This window comes from Mesoplodon bidens, assembly GCF_964165515.1.
Source record: "Mesoplodon bidens genome assembly, chromosome: 4".
Classification (NCBI taxonomy): Eukaryota; Metazoa; Chordata; class Mammalia; order Artiodactyla; family Ziphiidae; genus Mesoplodon; species Mesoplodon bidens.
The window spans coordinates 571,357-588,712 of NC_138160.1; the positions used below are offsets into that span (position 1 = coordinate 571,357).

A 17,356-nucleotide genomic window follows, 5' to 3' on the forward strand; every position below is an offset into this window, starting at 1 on the left:
GTGAAGTGGTATCTCAATATGGTTTTGATCTACATTTCCCTAATGACTGATGATGCGAACATCTTATCATGTACTTGTTGACCATCTGTATATCTTCTTTGGAGAAATGTCTATTTAAGTCCTTTGCACATTGTAAATGGGTCATTTGTCCCTGTTGTTTTTAGGAGCTCCTTATATATTCTGGATATTAATAACTTATAGAATACATAATTCACAAATATTTTCTCCCATTCTCTGAGTTGTCTTTTCACTTTCTTGACAATGTCCTTTGATGGACAAAAGTTCTTAATTTTGATGAAGTCCGATTTATATATTTTTTTCTTCTGTTGCTTGTGTTTTTGGTGTCAATTTAAGAAACCACCACCAAATCCAAGGCCATTCAGATTTATCCCTGTTTTTTTCTAAGAATTTTATACCTTTAGTTCTTACATTTAGGTTTTTTGACCCATTTTTTTTCTTTTTTTCTTTTTTTTGGCCTCTTGGCTTATAGGATCTTAGTTCCCCGACCAGGGATTGAATCCGGGCCACACCAGTAAATGTGCCAAGTCCTAACCACTGGACCGCCAGGGGATTCCCCCTTGACCCATTCTTAGTTAATTTTTGTATATGGTATGAGATAAGGGCCCAACTTTATTATTTGGCTTGTGTACATCCAATCTTCCCAGCATCACTTGTTGAAAAGACTGTCCTTACCCCACTAAATGTTCTTGGCACACTTGTTGAAAATTATTAGACCATATATGTAAGAGTTTCTTTCTAGGCTCTCTATTCTGTTCCATTGGTTTATATGTCTGTCCTTATGCCAAACATAGTAGTAAGTTTCAATAGTAAGTTTGTAGTAAGTTTCAAATTCAGGTTCTGTGAGTCTTCCAACTTTTTCTATTTTTCAAGATTGTTTTTGCTATTAGTAGCCACTTGCATTTCCATGTGGATTTGAGGATCAGATTTCACATTTTGGTGAAAAAGTCTGCTGGCATTTTGATAGGAATTGTCTTGAATCTGTAGATCATTTTTGGGTAGAATTGACATCTTGACGATGTTAACTCTTCCTATCCATGAACATGTCTTTCCATTTATTTAGGTCATCATTAATTTCTTTCAGCAATGTTTTGTGGTTTTCAGCATACAAGTCTTTCATCTCCTTGATTAGATATATTCCTAAGTATTTAATTCTTTTAGATGTTATATTAATGGAATTATTTTTTAAATTTCTCTTTTGGATTTTTCATTGACGGTGTATAGAAACACAACTGATTTGTGTGTGTTGATTTTGTACCCTGCAACTTTGCTGAATTATCTATTAGTTGTGGATTCTTTAGCATTTTCTATATATATAGGATCATGTCACTGTGAAAACAGACATTTTACCTCTTCCTTTCCAGTCTGAATGCCTTTTCTTTCTTTTTGTTCCCTGTAACAGCTCTTTTTGTTCTCTGGACTGGCTAGAAGTTCCAGTACAATGTTGAATAGAAGTACTAAAAGCATGCATCCTTGTCTGAGTCCTGATCTTATTAAGGAGAGAGTTTTCAGTCTTTCACCATTGTGTGGGATGTTAACTGTGGGTTTTCCATAAATACTGCTTAATCTGTTGAAGAATTTTCTCTCTAATCCTAGTTTTCTGAGAGCTTTTATGGCGAAAAGATGTTGGAATTTTTAAAATGCCTTTTCTGCTTCAATCGAAATGATCGGTTTTTTCCCTTTGTTCTGTGAATGTGATGTGTTTCATTGATTGATTTTCTTATGTTGAATCACCCTTGTATTCCTGGGATAAATTTCATTTGTTCACGGAGAATAATGTTTCTAATATACTATTGGATTCTGTTTGCTAAAATTTTATTGATATTTTTGCATTTTTATTCATCATAGATATTGGTCTGCAGTTTTCTTTTCTCGTTATGCTTTGGCTGCAGAGAATGAGCTGGGAAATGTCCCCTCCTCTTCAATTTTTTGGAAGAGTTTGAGAAGGAGGATCATCTACTCTTGTGACCTCATGTTGCTCAGCTCAGCCCTGGTCCCTCTTCCCTCTGTCTGCACATTTAGTTCCCTCATCTCTAAACATGCCCGTGTGTGGATCTTCCAGATCTGATTTCAGGCCTGACCTCCCCTCTCGGTGCCACAAGCTCACACAGCAATCCGTCCACTCAACAGGTCTAACAGCACCTCAGTGTTAATGTGTCTTCTCCTCCCAAATCTGCTTCTCCCCCAGTCTCTCCCATCTCAGTAAATGGTATCAACTTCCACCTGCTGATCAGGCCCCAAATCCCTAAATTGCTGTCTTGGTGCTGATTCTTAACTGCAGACCGCAGAATCCACTGTAGCTCATTTAAGCAGTACGGAAGGTATCAGGGGGGATAAACAAGGTCCTACTGTACAGCACAGGGAATGTTCAATATCCTGTGATAAACCATCATGGAAAAGAAAATGAAAAAGAATCACTTTGCTGTACAGCAGAAATTAACACATTGTAAATGAACGATACTTCAGTTAAAAAAAAGAACATATCAGGTGGACTATACCGTCTCTGAGAGGGTCAGGTAACCAGGAATAGCCAGAAACATCAGCAACCTGGAGGAACTACCAACAATGCTATAGGATTGTGTTAGGAAAATCCCCACTGCCCTGTTCCCCTCTACTCGACAACAGTGCTGCCAGGGACAAGACGTGAACTGCCCCAGAGGAACCAGTCACCTCCACTGCCAATCTGCTGAGACAGCCACTACTCCTGTGGCTCCCCCCATGTCTTATGTGGTGCGTGGAAAAGCAAAACCAGGCACATCTGTAATCTCTGGGGCATGTAGTTTTGCGGTCTCCAGGGGAGCATGTGAAGTGTTTCGCAGAGGCCATGACCAGCTAATTCACTGCCTGCCACCTTCCTCCTCAGCTTCTTTCTCCCTCACTCCCCAGAGCCAGACATGGGTCACCCCTCTCAGCTCTCTCTGCCTTTACATAGATCCTGCTTTGACCATTTTTCACAGCCTCTGGCATTCCTACCTTAAGCCAGCTCCCATCGCTCTCACCAAGATGCTGGCAGTGGCTTCCTGACTGTTCTTCCCGCCTCAGGCAGCTGTGGTGTCCACACCGCAGCCAGGTGAGATGTTTGGAATGTATCTGATAATGTTGCTTCCTCTCCAAACTCTCTCCACGGTGGTTTCCCACAATACTCAGAATAAAACAAAACTCATCACTAGGACTTACTTATCCCTTCAGCCTTTCCAGCCTCGTCTCCTCCGCACGTGCGTGCCCTCGTTCACCGTGCTCCTGGGTACACCGGCTTTCCTGCTGTCCCTCAAGCGCACCAGATCTATTCCCGCCTCAGGGCCTTTACACAGGTGGCTCCTTCTGCCTGGAAGTCACAAGCAGCTCCCTCCCTCCCTTTCTTCTGGTCCCTGAACAGTCTTCTCTGGCTTGACCATCTGCCTTATTCAGAGGTATTTCTCTGTTCATTGGTTTATTGTCTATCTCCATTGGAATGTCAGATCCCCAAGGGGCCTGACAGGTGCCATGCAGTGACTGGCCAAAAGTAGGTGACCAATAAATACCTTCTGAATAAACTGAGCCATTTCAATAGTCCAAGTTTTGGGGAAAACTTCTTAAAGGACATCCCTGACTCTATGGATACATAGCAAAGAAAGAATCAGATCCTTAGCAACTGTGGCTAGAGACAGCACATGAGGACTCCTGGGCTTTCCCAGTGCAGGCTTTGCCTAGGTACAACAGAGGTACAACCCCTGTGGGCCCCCAAATCTCCATAAGAGTGAGATTCCAGAGCTGCTCCCTAACCAGGCATCCAGGTCACTGTCGTCCTCCCCGACGTCAGCTCCTGGATCCTGGAGGAGCTGAACAGGGACAATGTCACCTGTTCTGGAAGCATGCCAACATACCCCAGTTCTGGCCTGGCAGGTGCTTTGGGACCACAGAGATTTATGCAGCGCCTGTTTATGCAGAGGTTTATGTGCCTCCTGTTTCTGGAGCGTCATGGGCAGGTAAGGGGTGAGAAGAGGATGAGGCAGGGGCCCTCAGGGAGGCGCAGACAACGAGTCACACCCCAGCACTGAGACGGGGCCGAGTCTGCTCAGGCCCAGTGGGAGGGGCTGGAGGTTCCAGGAAGCAGAACAGAGGAGCCGCAGAGGAATCCAAAGAACCGGTGCTGGGTGAGGGCGCAGAACTCATCCTGCCGCCCTCAGCTTCTTTCACTCTGTACCTGAAGCCATGCAGCTCCAGCACAACTGAACTTTATCTCTAAATGAGGGCGTTTGTCCGCAGTGGGGGGACTGAGTCAGTGTCCTGTTTCTAGTCGGGACACAGTACAGGACGAGACACGCCCCCCCCCCAGGGGACGGGTTCCTCTGAGAAGCCGGCTGCATCCCCAGCACACAGCAAGTGCTCCCCGAGCCAGAGCCCTACAGTCGCCTAGCTACAGGGAAGGCGTCTGTCTCCCCGGGCTGGGGCTGGAGGTGGGGGCACTTTGTTTCTGTAGGTTCTCCACAAACCCAGGCATTGCAGTTGCAAAGCCAGTGAGAGCCTGTTCATCTGTCCGCGCGCCCGACTCCCCAAGGAGGGGAAGGTGGCCGCCCGCTGAGGCCCAGAGGCTCACGAGTTCTGTTTACCCGGCAGAGAGCGTCCCATAGGCCAGGGAGCTCGCTTGGCGGGAAGAGAAGGCCGGTCCTTCCACACCGGCGGAAATCGGTCCGCTCCACCTACACCAATGGAAATCAGGGTCCGGTTATCTTCACTAGTCTGTCTACACCGTTGCACGTCAGGTGTGAATCTATCTACACTGGGGGAAATCAAAATCCGATAGCGTTCACCAGCAGAAATCAGAGTCCAGTCTGTCTACACCCACGGAAATCGGGTGCAGCGCCACTGCCACTGGTCTGCGAACAACATAACATGGTAGGTCCCCAAGCTCTGCGAGAACAAAAGTCACAAAGAATTCCGCCCCCGCCCCTGCTCGGGGAGGGAGGAGCTCGCCCCCAGCCTTCCGCCCCCGCGGGGTCTTCTCCCAGGTGAGGGTGCGGCCCGAGGCACCTACAAGGCCGCCCACACCCCGGGGCTGAGACGCCCCCAACCTGCCTCGCCCAGCAGCCTCCGGGGATGAGACCCCCTCCAACACCCAGTCCCGGAGCCCCCAGGGGAGAGACGCCCCCTCCTACCTCGGGGTCCCGCTCCAGCCTTCGCCCCGGAGCCCCTGGGGGTGAAAGGCCCCTTCCCACGCCCCCAACCTGCCGCGGTCCCAGGCCCCGCCCCTCCTCCCCACCTGTGAGGCGGGCTGGGGGCGCGACCCGAGAGGGTCCGCCTGTTCCCGCCCCGGAGCCCCCGGGGTGAGACCCCCCTCCCACTTTCGCCCCGGAGCCCCCAGGGGAGAGGCGCCCCTCCCCGTCCCCCGAGGCCCCAGGCCCCGCCCCCGCCCCACCTGTGAGGCGGGCAGGGGGCGCGGCCGGGAGGGTCCGCCCCTAGCCCGCCGCCCTTCCCACGCCCCGCGGGCGGGCCTTCCGAGCGCTATCCTCCCCGCGGACGGGACAAAGGCGGCGCCACCATGGCTCTCAGCGCGGCGCTCGGCCGGGGCGACCGGGGCTCGGGCAACAAGGTAGGGGACGGCCGGCGGCTGTGGGGAGGGTCCTGAGGCCGCGGCTGCGGCAGCGCGAGGGAGCTTTCACTTTTTCCGGTCACTTAAACGAAGGGTTAGCAAACTTTTCCCTTAACCTCCTGAATATTTATGAGAGAAGTATGCGTTACAAGACAGATTTGCATTCCTGGGGTGTGAAGGGAGTGCAGGGGAGGGGACTAGGACAAAAAGACGCTTGTCAATGAGAATGTTCCTGAGTTATTCATTACCTCAAAACTGGTAGGACAAACCAATGAACTTTGTGCACGAAGACAAAGAACTTTTACTTTAAAAATACCAGGATAGACTTTTATATTGGAAAGGCAGTCGATTTAAATAATGAACATTGGGCCTCCCTGGTGGCGCAGTGGTTGAGAGTCCGCCTGCCGATGCAGGGGATACGGGTTCGTGCCCCGGTCTGGGAGGATCCCATATGCCGCGGAGTGGCTGGGCCCGTGAGCCATGGCCGCTGGGCCTGCGCATCCGGAGCCTGTGCTCCGCAACGGGAGAGGCCACAACAGTGAGAGGCCCGCATACCGCAAAAAGAAAAAAAAAAAATAAAAAAAAAATAAATAAATAAATAATGAACATTGCCTAGTAAACAAGACAGTGATTTCAGGTCTAGAAGAGTGTGGTGGAAGCTGTCTTGTATTTCTTCCTGTGAACTGCAAAACGTGCGTCGGGTCTGTCTTTCCCTTTTTCCTGTGAACTAGATTACAGAGCGTTTGGGTACCGTAATTACACTCTACTCCTGTTACCCAACAGCATTTTCACTTTAAAAGTTTAGCTGGTACTTTCAGGTGTCTAATTAAGGCTTAAAACACATAATTTAAAAATTAAGTTGAAGGTAGCTGAAACTGTGCATAACTAACAACTGAGCATCAAGTCGGCTTCAGCGTCCGGAAAAGAGATTTCAAAGTGGACAGAAGTGAGGTTTGGCTTCCTGACCCTAACCCTCCAACTCCCAGGCTCTCTGCATCAGGAGGAACCTCAGAGGCCACCGTTTGCTCTCAGTGGACACCTTGAGACTCTAAGATGTTTGCATTCCTGGTGGAGCCACATCCCTGTAGGAGGGCTGGGCATCCCCCACAGAGATAATGCACCCACTTCTGCTTCTGAGGAGACGCCCTGTTTTGATCTCACAGTTTGGCATCCAGTCTGCAAACAGGAACAGTGGTCTGGGTTGGGATCACAACTGGACTTGCCCAAGTGGGCCACAGAGAACAGAGCCCTGACCTTTCCAGTGGACTGGGGGCCTCGGTGCAGGTGACCTGTGGTTTTATCCCGTTAGAGGGGCCCCTGTGTAGGTCTAGTCTGAAATCGCGTTTGTGAAATGTGGACCTTTGTGTCTGTAGTTCATGAGCCTGGTGGTGGTGTCACCAGAATACTTTATTACTCGTAAAGCATCCCCAAAATGCTGGGCTAAGGAAATAAAGTCGGCCTGAATTTGCCCCGAGACTCTCTGAGATGTGTGTTCACAGGTTGTATCATCCAGGCAAACACAGGAGAACCCAGGCTCCCAGATCACGGCATTTTTTTAATGAGAATCATTCAAGCCCAGTTCCCATGCCTCCCTCCTTCCAAACAGAACTAATGTGTCCTCTCTTTTTGCTTGAACAAAAATCAAGTCACTTAGAGCCATCCGGCCCTAACAGCCATCCTCCAGGACAGGGTACCCATTCTCCAAATGGTGGAAAGCCAGGCTTCCGCACTTGACCTGTGGCTCCCAGCCAAGAAGCAGCCTGGAAGCGGTGGCTTTCCTCTCCACACGGCTGTGCCCAGGGGCAGTGGTGCCTCTGCTCTGTATTTATCCTCCTGCCCTGTCAGAACAGGGCTTCTGTGCTCTGCTCTCCATGGGAGGTTCCCTCGGGATTGCAGCTTCTTTACCTGCATCCCTCTGGCCCTTACAGGGCCTGGTACTCAGCAGGTGTGCACAGGCCAGTGCTCACTGGCCCAGTCAAGAAAAATGATCCCAGAGAGACAGTTGGTCTGACCTAAGAGCCCAGCACACTTCCGAAGGGGTCAGGAGGGTGGTGGGACCGAGGGGCGGGCTGCAAGGTGGCAAGTCCTGCCCTGAACCTGTTGGTCCTGAGAAGCCTTGGGAATCTGGGATCCTGTGAGCAGAAGGCATCCCACAGTTGCCATTTACCCTACAAGGGAGTCAAGGAGGGCAGGTGCCTGGGGAGTGGAGAAGAGGCTCTGGACCTCCACCTGGTGCCCAGGGAACAGGCCTGGGGTCTTGGATTGGATGTGCACCCACATCCACCCCCTGTTATCTGTCAGCCTTTGGGCCGGTGGTTCGGACTCTTGGAGTTTCAGTCTGTTCACTTACAGGATAACCTGTGGCCACCCACCTCTCGGAGCACCATAGCGTCTAATTTTAAAGTGGATGAGTTGATGCTTCTTGAAAGGAAACCCAGGTCATCACCGAGCTGAATGTTCCTGAGTTGAAGGCTGTCTCTGTCCTGATATCTGGGACAACTTTCCAGGTGTCTCAGTTCACACCTGGGCCCAAATTCTCAAAGACAGAGCCTTCAGATACTTTTAGACAAGTGTCCAACCTTACAGAACTTTCCCCAAAAGTGAGAAAATCAGGTTGTGCAAAACTCACTTTGTGGGGAGTTTATTTTATATGACTTTAAAACTACTTATGTTTCTGAGACCTAGGATAAGGATTAAATCTAATGCCAACAACAGTTTGGGACAGCAATTAATTTGAAGTTCTGCACTAAGACTGTGCAAGTCTGCCAGGTACTGAGTATGTGCACCTCCCCTGGCGAAGTCTCTCCTGCCTGCAGCCCCCCAGCGTGGGACCCCCAACCCTGGTACGCATTAGCCTCAGAAAGCTCCCCTGGGTCGTCCTGCCTGCAGCCCCCTCCGCAGCCCCTGCCCCACAATGATTTGGACTGACATCACCTTATCCTGACTACCCTTAGTAGCCTGTTTCCCCAGGCAGCACCGGCTTTATTTCATTCCCCGTATTTCCCTGGTGCCTGGAATGGTGCCTGGCACACAGTAGGTGCTCAACAAGTATTTGTCACAAGGTGGCAACTGTATCCCCTCCTCTGAAGCTCACTGTCACTCCCCCGCCCAGTCCCAACCTCACGGGGCTACGCAGATGCAGGGCTTGCCCCGTGACCTGAGCTAACACGATTCCTGAGATTTTTAAGAATAAAATAACGGCCTCAGAGAGAGCAGCCAGGTTACAGATGATTCTGGGAAACTTTCCTTGCCTAAGTGCAATATAGTAAAGCAGGTTCAAGGCAATTACAGAGAACAGCTTGGCGATACCTGGTGTGACATAATGAATGAACTTTGCATGTGGTTTTTGAGGTGCAGATGATAGTGCACGGTGCAGAAGAGACGTGCCTGAATGAATTTTCAGTGAATGGAAAAGGTTGACCCTTCCCTTCCTTGTCAAGTGGTTTAGAATTAGCTGCGGGCCATCAGGTGGCCTCGCCCGGAGAGTGAAGAGGTTGGAATGAGTTTCTGAGAGCTCTTGGGCTCTGTCTCTGGCTAGAATGAGACACAGGGCAGTGTGGATGGAAGCAGTGGGCTTGGTGGTTAGGGAGGCCATAGTGGCTTGGGTTCAGTTCTGGTTCCCTCACTGAGTGGGTGGGCAGGTAAGCCCCTCAACCTCACCAGCTTTAGAATGGGGAAGATAATAGTATTTCGACGTTTTTAGAATAGTGTCTGGCATACAGTAAGTGCTCAGTAAATGTTGGCTATTATTCTGTGACTGTGATAGAGAAGAAGAGAGATTTTCATACAAATAAGAGAGAAAAATGATTGAGTTATAATTTTTCCTGGAATCACTTAATGAAAAATATTCATTGAAGTTATCTTCAAAGTATGTTGATGCTCAAAGATATCACCAGGGAAGAGGAATTACAACTACAATTATGTGCTATTTTAACAATGTATTCGTTAATTTTTTAAAGAAATGCTTTGTGAAAGTGCCCAAATCAGTAGGTCATGAGCTCCACTTAAGTTCAAGGGTCCCAGAGCTTTCCCTATGGATTATTCAAAAAGACTAAAGAAAAGGTAACTGGAAGAAGCATTTAGTCAGCCCAGAGTACCACGCTGGGTAAAGGGTGAGCGTTTGGTTCTCAAACTGATTCTTGCCCGTCCAGAGATGGCAACCCAGAGAATCACGGCGATGTGAACCGAGCAGACGAGCCTCAAAGCCCCGTATAAGCTCCCCCGAAAGCACATGTTTAAATAGGAGGAGCATGTGGAAGGGTTGTTGGCGACACAGAGCAACAAAAGCCACACATGAGGAGGAAACTACCATCACAATTTCTGGAAGGTACCAGAACTAACTCTTTAAAACACAGCTAACTGAGGTGAAATTCACATGACACAAATTTAGCCATTTTAAATCAAACAATCTGGTGGCATTTAGTACATTCACAATGGTGTGCAACCACCACCTCTGTCTAGTTCCAGAACATTCCTACAGCCCAAAGCAGAACCCCACACCCCTTAGGCAGCTTCTCCCATTCCACCCTCTGCTCAGCCCCTGGAACCACTAATGTGCTCTGTGTCTCTATGGATTTGTCTACTCTGAATATTCCGTATAAGTGGAATCATAAAATATGTGACTTTTTATTGTGTTAAAATACATATAGCATGAAATTTACCATTTTAACCATCTTTTAGTTCAGTGGTATTACATGCATTCACCTTGTTGTGCGCCATCACCACCATCCATTCCCAGGACTCCCTGGTCTTGTAAATCTGAAACTCTACGCCTACTGAACAGTAACTCCTGACTCCGCCCTGCCCCCAGAGCCTGGCAACCACCATTCTAATTTCTGTCCTTATGACTGTGCCTACACTAAGTACCACTGCGTGTAAGTGGAATCATACAGTATCTGTCTTTTTATGATTGGTTTACTGCACTGAACATAATGTTCTCAAGTTTCAGCCATGCTGTAGCATTATCAGAACTTCATTCCTTTTATGGCTGAATAATATTCCATTGTAGGGGACTGCCCTGGTGGCACAGTGGGTAAGACCCCACACTCCCAATACAGGAGCCCCAGGTTTGATCCCTGGTCGGGGAACTAGATCCCACATGGATGCGGCAACTAAGAGTTCGCATGCCACAATGAAGACCCGGCGCGGCCAAAATAAATAAATATTTTTTTAAGTTAAAAAAAAATTAATATTCCATTGTATGGATGGACCATAAATTTGGTTTATCCATTTATCTGTTGATGGACTTTGGACTGTTTCCAGCGTTTAGGTTTTGTGAATAATGCTGCTATGATTATGTCCTTACAAGTTTTTGTGTGTACATATATTTTCATTTATTTCATTTATTGGGTATATACCTTCAGGGTCACATGGTAATTCTGTGTTTAACTTTTTTTTTGGCCTTGCCACGTGGCATGTGGGACCTTAGTTCCCCGACCAGGATCAAACCCATGCCCTCTGCAGTGGAAGCTCAGAGTCCTAACCACTGGACCACCAGGGAAGTCCCCAGCTATGTTTAACTTTTTGATGAACCATCAGATTTTTTTTTCACAGCAGCCTAATCATTTTACATTTTCCCAGCAATGTATGCGGGTTCCAATTTCTCCACAGCTTCACCAAGACTTTTTATTTTCCAGTTTTGTAGTCACCCTAGTGGGTATGAAGTGATATTGTAGTTCTGGTTTGCATTTCCCTAATGACTACTGATGTTGAACTTATTTTCATGTGCTTGTTGACCATCTGTATATCTTCTTTGGAGAAATGTCTATTCAAGTTCTTTGCCTATTTTAAATTGAGTTGTTTGTCTTTTTATTGTTGAGTTCTAAGCGTTCTTTATATACTCTGGACACTAGACTCTTCACAGATATATGATTTGCAAATATTTTCTCCCATCTGTTGGCTATCCTTTTACTTTCTTGATAGTATCTTTTGATGCACAAAAGTTTTAAATTTGGATAAAATTTAATTTATATATTTTTTCTTTCGTTGTTTATGCTTGTGGTGTCGTATCTAAGAAAACATACAAGGTCATGCCACATACAAGGTCATGAAGATTTATCCCTATGTTTTCTTCTAAGAATTTTGTAGCTTTAGTGCTTACATTTGGGTCGTTGACTCATTTTTAGTTGATTTTTGTGTGTGGTGTGAGATAGGGGTCCAACTTAATTATTTTGTATATGGATATCCACTTTTCCCATCACCATTTTTTGAAGAACTTATTTTTTCCCAATTGAATAGTCTTGGAACCCTGGTTGAAAGTCAGTTGGCTGTAGTTTGGGGGGTTTATTTCTGAACCCTCAGTTCTATTCCATTGGTCTGTGTGTCTGTCTTTATGCCAAAACCATACTGTTTTGATTACTGTAGCTTCGTAGCAAGTTTTAAAAGCAGGAAGTGTGAGTCCTCCAAATTTGTCCTTCTTTTTCAAGATTCCTTTAGCTACTCAGGACCCCTTGAAATTCCATATTAATTTGAAGATTTTTTTCCCATTTCTAGAAAAAAAGCTATTGAAAGTTTGATAGAAATGGCATTGAATTTGTAGATCGCTTTGAATGGTATTGACATTTTAACAATGTTAAGCCTTCCAATCCATGAACCAGGAATGTTTTTCTATTTAATTATGTTTCTTTAATTTCTCCCAGTAATGTTTTGTAGTTTTCAGTGCACAAGTCTTTCATCTGTTGGGTTAAATGTATTCTTCAGTATTTTATTCTTTTTAGGTGATATTATAGAATGGAATTGTTTTCTTAATTTCCTTTTTGGATTCTACATCGCTGGTGTAGAGAAGCACAACTGATTTTTGCATGTTGATTTTGTATCTCATACCCTGCAACTTTGCTGAATCCACTTATTAGCTCTAGTAGCTTTATTTGTAGATTCTTTGTGATTTTCTATATTTAAGATCATGTCATCTGCAAATAGAGATAGTTTTACTTCTTCATTTCTAAATTAATTTGCCATTAATTTTTTCTTGCCTAATTGCTCTGACTAGAACTTTCAGGGCAGTGTTGCATAGCAGTGGAGAAAGTGGGCATCCTTGCCTAGTTCCTGTTGCTAGAGGAAAACCTTTTGGTCTTTCACTGTTGAGTGTGAAATTAGCTGTGGTCACTGATAAGTGCCTTTTTATCATGTTGAGGAAGAGCCTCCCTATTCCTAGTTTTCTGGGTGTTTTTATCATGAAAGTGTTAGAGTTTGTCAAATGCTTTTTCAGCATCATTAGAGATGATCATAGGGGTTTTTTCTTCATTCTATTAATGTGGAGTATTACATTGATTGATTGTTGAACCACCCTTGCATTTCCTGGAATAAATCCCACTTGGTCCTGGTCAATAATCCTTGTAATATGCTGTTAGATATGGTTTCCTAGTATTTCGTTGAGAATTTGGAACAAATTTTATAACTCTGCTTTAAAATTTCATTATATTGTACAAGAATACATCTTAAGAATGTACGTTTTGAAATAAGAAGTAACCTCTTTAAGAAACAAGTTCGTGTCAAAGGCCAAAATATAAAATTACTAGGAAATCTGCAGAAGTTTAAGACTTCAAAATGTAGCTACTGGGTAAAAAGCCATTTGGGCAAGGACTGTGATGAGGTTAATCCGTATAAAATGCTTAAGCAGTGTCTGACACATACCAGAGTTCACACGTTTCCATCATGTTGTCTTTGGGGTACAGTCAAGCATCCAAGAGGTGCTTGCGTCCTCTCCTGTGATAATAGCCGCCTCAGTACTATAGTTTTCACTTTCTTGTGATACACCCCCTACTAGGCTATCAGCCCAGGACATTGATCTTTGTATCCTTCAGGGTGCTTAGCGCACAGTAGGTACTCCGTAAAGGCACTTTGGTGTTGAGAGTGGAAAATATTTAGTGATCCAGGAGAGTGGTGCCTCTGTGACCAGTGTATCATGAGAAAGACCACAGGTAAGGAGTGAGGAAAGAGCAGAAACACAGGGTTGGCGCATCGGGACCGGGCCTGGGAGGAAGTGTCCCCTGACGCTGTGCTTCCCGTGGGATTTCTGCTCAAACCACAAGGGGAGAGGAAGCAGAGCGCCTGGTCCAGGCTGGACCGACAGTTGGAGAGAGGCACCTGGGCCCTGCAGTGGGTTTCGGCAGCCCCTTCAATGGTGCTTAGGCAAACGAGGACCCACCTCTCAAATCCTGAAACACCAGCACTCGTAGACGCTTTCATTGGCCAACTTCATGCTGCCGAGAAGTACAGATTTTATTCCAACATTCCCATAAGCTTTGTCTTCCGTGTTTTTACATCAGTTAATATTTTGTCCCTCCTGTCACCCCATCTAGATCCATCACGCTCTTCCCAGCTAGAGGAAACAGATGCCTTCCAACCACACTCCAAGTGGCTCACAACCACCATGAGTGTGGGGGTCTCGGGCAGGCTGCAGGGGGCGCTGGCAGGGCCCAAGCCCTCCCCTGGTCTCCTTCCCCTCGCCTTACAGGGGCGGCACTCTTAGTTCTTCCCCGGGCCCTAGATCCGCAGGACGCCTGAGCTCTGTGCAGTTTGAGCACCCACTGGCCTCTGGCCCACTTACCTCTGTGCACGGGAATTATACTAGGACAGCAGCCTCTTCACTGCTGGCCTAGATCTCCTAGGTGCCCACAGCCTTCGAGCGCTGCCCAGATGGCGTTGTTGCACGCGCCTTTTCCCTTTGCGGTCCTGGAGGGGTGCTTGTTAGGAACAAACCTGGTAAAGGCCTCCTGAGTCTTGCACCTCCCATTCCGAGTGGCGGCACGACTTCCTCTCTGGACCCGGCTCCGGCTGGTCTAGGACAGACCTGGGTGTCACCGCTCTGTGACGGAATCAGGGGTCTTCTGTTAACCCCCAACCTCATACACTTACAGCAAGCTGCTGGGTGGAGATGACACCACTCACTCTTCCTGCCAACGTGCGTCATCCCTGCCAGGCCCAGCACTGCATGAGTAGGGTTCCCTTGATCTCCGTTCTCCCTTTTCCTTCCCCCTCTTGGTTCACAGAGGGACATATTTCAGGGCCCATTTGTTTTGCCTCTTGAATTCAAACACGGTCAGTAAAATGTAGCAAGTGAGGGGCGAGAACAGTGGTGCCCACTCTGGGAGGAGAGGGGCTTCTGCACAGCACTGATCAGAGACCCGGGTGCGCGCCCCAACCTCACACGCTGTTTCTCCGGTTTCCTTGCACGCAAGGGTGTTATTTTTACACCCCTGCGACTTGCTCCGAGTACACACAACCCTGTGCTATATTCCCACCCTCACTCTGGACTTACTGCCATTATGTGCAGAATTCCCGCCAATTCTTGTGAGGATTCAGTAACCCGGGTCAGGCCTTCTGCTACTGAAACACTGTCCTCTGAGGGCACAGATGTCAAATATTTATTAGTGTCTCATCAAATTCCTGAGCCATTGAACAGATGGGCGGACCCAGCACAGTCTTCATAAAGTGAGGTTCAACATATCCTGAATTGGTTTAAAACAGAATTATAATTGGAAACTAAAAAAAAAAAAAAAACTACTCCTCACTCACCTCCACCCTCCCTCACCTCCACCCTCACCTCCACCCTCACCTCCACACTCACCTCCACACTCACCTACACCCTCCCTCACCTCCAGCCTCACCTACACCCTCACCTCCACACTCACCTCCACCCTCCCTCACCTCCACACTCACCTCCACACTCACCTCCACCCTCACTCACCTCCACCCTCACTCACCTCCACACTCACCTCCACCCTCCCTCACCTTCACACTCACCTCCACCCTCACTCACCTCCACCCTCCCTCACCTCCACACTCACCTCCACCCTCCCTCACCTTCACACTCACCTCCACCCTCACTCACCTCCACCCTCACTCACCTCCACACTCACCTCCACCCTCCCTCACCTCCACACTCACCTCCACCCTCACTCACCTCCACCCTCCCTCACCTCCACACTCACCTCCACCCTCACTCACCTTCACACTCACCTCCACCCTCACTCACCTCCACCCTCACTCACCTCCACACTCACCTCCACCCTCCCTCACCTCCACACTCACCTCCACACTCACCTCCACCCTCACTCACCTCCACCCGCACTCACCTCCACACTCACCTCCACCCTCCCTCACCTTCACACTCACCTCCACCCTCACTCACCTCCACCCTCCCTCACCTCCACACTCACCTCCACCCTCACTCACCTTCACACTCACCTCCACCCTCACCTCCACACTCACCTCTACACTCACCTCCACCCTCACTCACCTCCACCCTCCCTCACCTCCACACTCACCTCCACACTCACCTCCACCCTCACTCACCTCCACCCTCCCTCACCTCCACACTCACCTCCACCCTCACCTCCACCCTCACCTCCACCCTCCCTCACCTCCACCCTCCCTCACCTTCACACTCACCTCCACCCTCACCTCCACACTCACCTCTACACTCACCTCCACCCTCACTCACCTCCACCCTCACTCACCTCCACCCTCACCTCCACACTCACCTCCACCCTCACTCACCTCCACACTCACTCACCTCCACCCTCACTCACCTCCACCCTCACCTCCACACTCACCTCCACCCTCACTCACCTCCACACTCACTCACCTCCACCCTCACCTCCACCCTCACCTCCACACTTACTCACCTCCACCCTCACCTCCACACTCACCTTCACCCTCACCTCCACCCTCACTCACCTCCGCCCTCACCTCCACACTCACCTCCACACTCACCTCCACCCTCACCTCCACCCTCACTCACCTCCACACTCACCTCCACCCTCACCCCCACACTCACTCACCTCCACACTCACTCACCCCCTCCTTTTGTTCAGTGTGATATACCCATTTATAGTACCAATCAAACTGAAAATTCAGGGTTAAACTTTGGTACTTGAGCTGAGAGCTATCCCCTTATGGGCTCAAGGAAACCCGCATGTTATAAGCAGACTAGCCATATCATTTATTGTCCAAATTCGAGCACTTTGAGGAGAAAGAGAGAGCTATTGCCTTGACCACAGGTGAAAACCCAAACTGTGTGGGAAACCCTGCCCTGGTGGCCAGTCTGTGACTAGGGGTATCTCTACCTCCTGGGGTCGTTCTTCTCCGTGGGTGAGGAACGCTCATGCACAGGTGTTTGCCCACCTCCCTCCTGGACCAGGTGTGTGACTCCCAGTGTGAGCGCCCGAGAGCCAGGCTGTGCAGACGCGCTGCCCACACGGCCCCCAGCAGAGCCCCCAGCCTGCACTCGTCCAGCTCTGCCTGTCAGGCTGCTCGCACTCTGAGCCCGGCCGCCACTGGGTGCTTGTAGTTTGCAGCAGCACCACCCCCTCTATACTGTGTTTGCCCCCAGGCCTCCCCCTGTTGTGTAATTCCAGGAGTTGTAAGCGCCTGCCAGGCCCTTTCAGAGTGTGGTTTGGGGCTCCAGGGTTAGCTTCAGCTTCAGAGTTGACATCCCTCCCAGTTTTGTTTGGCAAGTCCTTCTCTGTCCCTCTCAGGTCCCTTTCTCAGGAAACCCAGGGCCCGTTCACATGGCAGGAGCCACACATGCCCTGCCTGTCTGTGCCTGGGACCATTATGCTTTGTGGTCACTTTCTTAGGGCAGTTCGGTGGCAGGGAGGGTGCATGAAAAGCACCGTTTAGCATTGCAAGCACACACAGTACAGGTTTCTTATTAGAATATCTGTTTTGTTCTTCTAATCATGCATATAGAGTTTGCATTTCCCTTAAAATACCTTAAATTTTGCTTAAATATGCTGCCACTTGCCTCTGCCTTCCTGCACTCCA

The 17,356-nt window shown here is 48.5% G+C and overlaps 1 protein-coding gene across 1 annotated transcript in view; it reads left to right on the plus strand.

Annotated features, from left to right (window-relative positions):
* Nucleotides 1–5,536: 5,536 nt before the first annotated feature.
* The window catches only part of PLEKHG4B (pleckstrin homology and RhoGEF domain containing G4B), a gene marked incomplete at both ends in the record, with an annotated part of 64,639 nt that continues 52,819 nt past the window's right edge, over nt 5,537–17,356 (plus strand). The window contains 1 exon segment of the mRNA XM_081231247.1: nt 5,537–5,587. Coding sequence (XP_081087373.1) covers nt 5,537–5,587 — 51 coding nt within the window.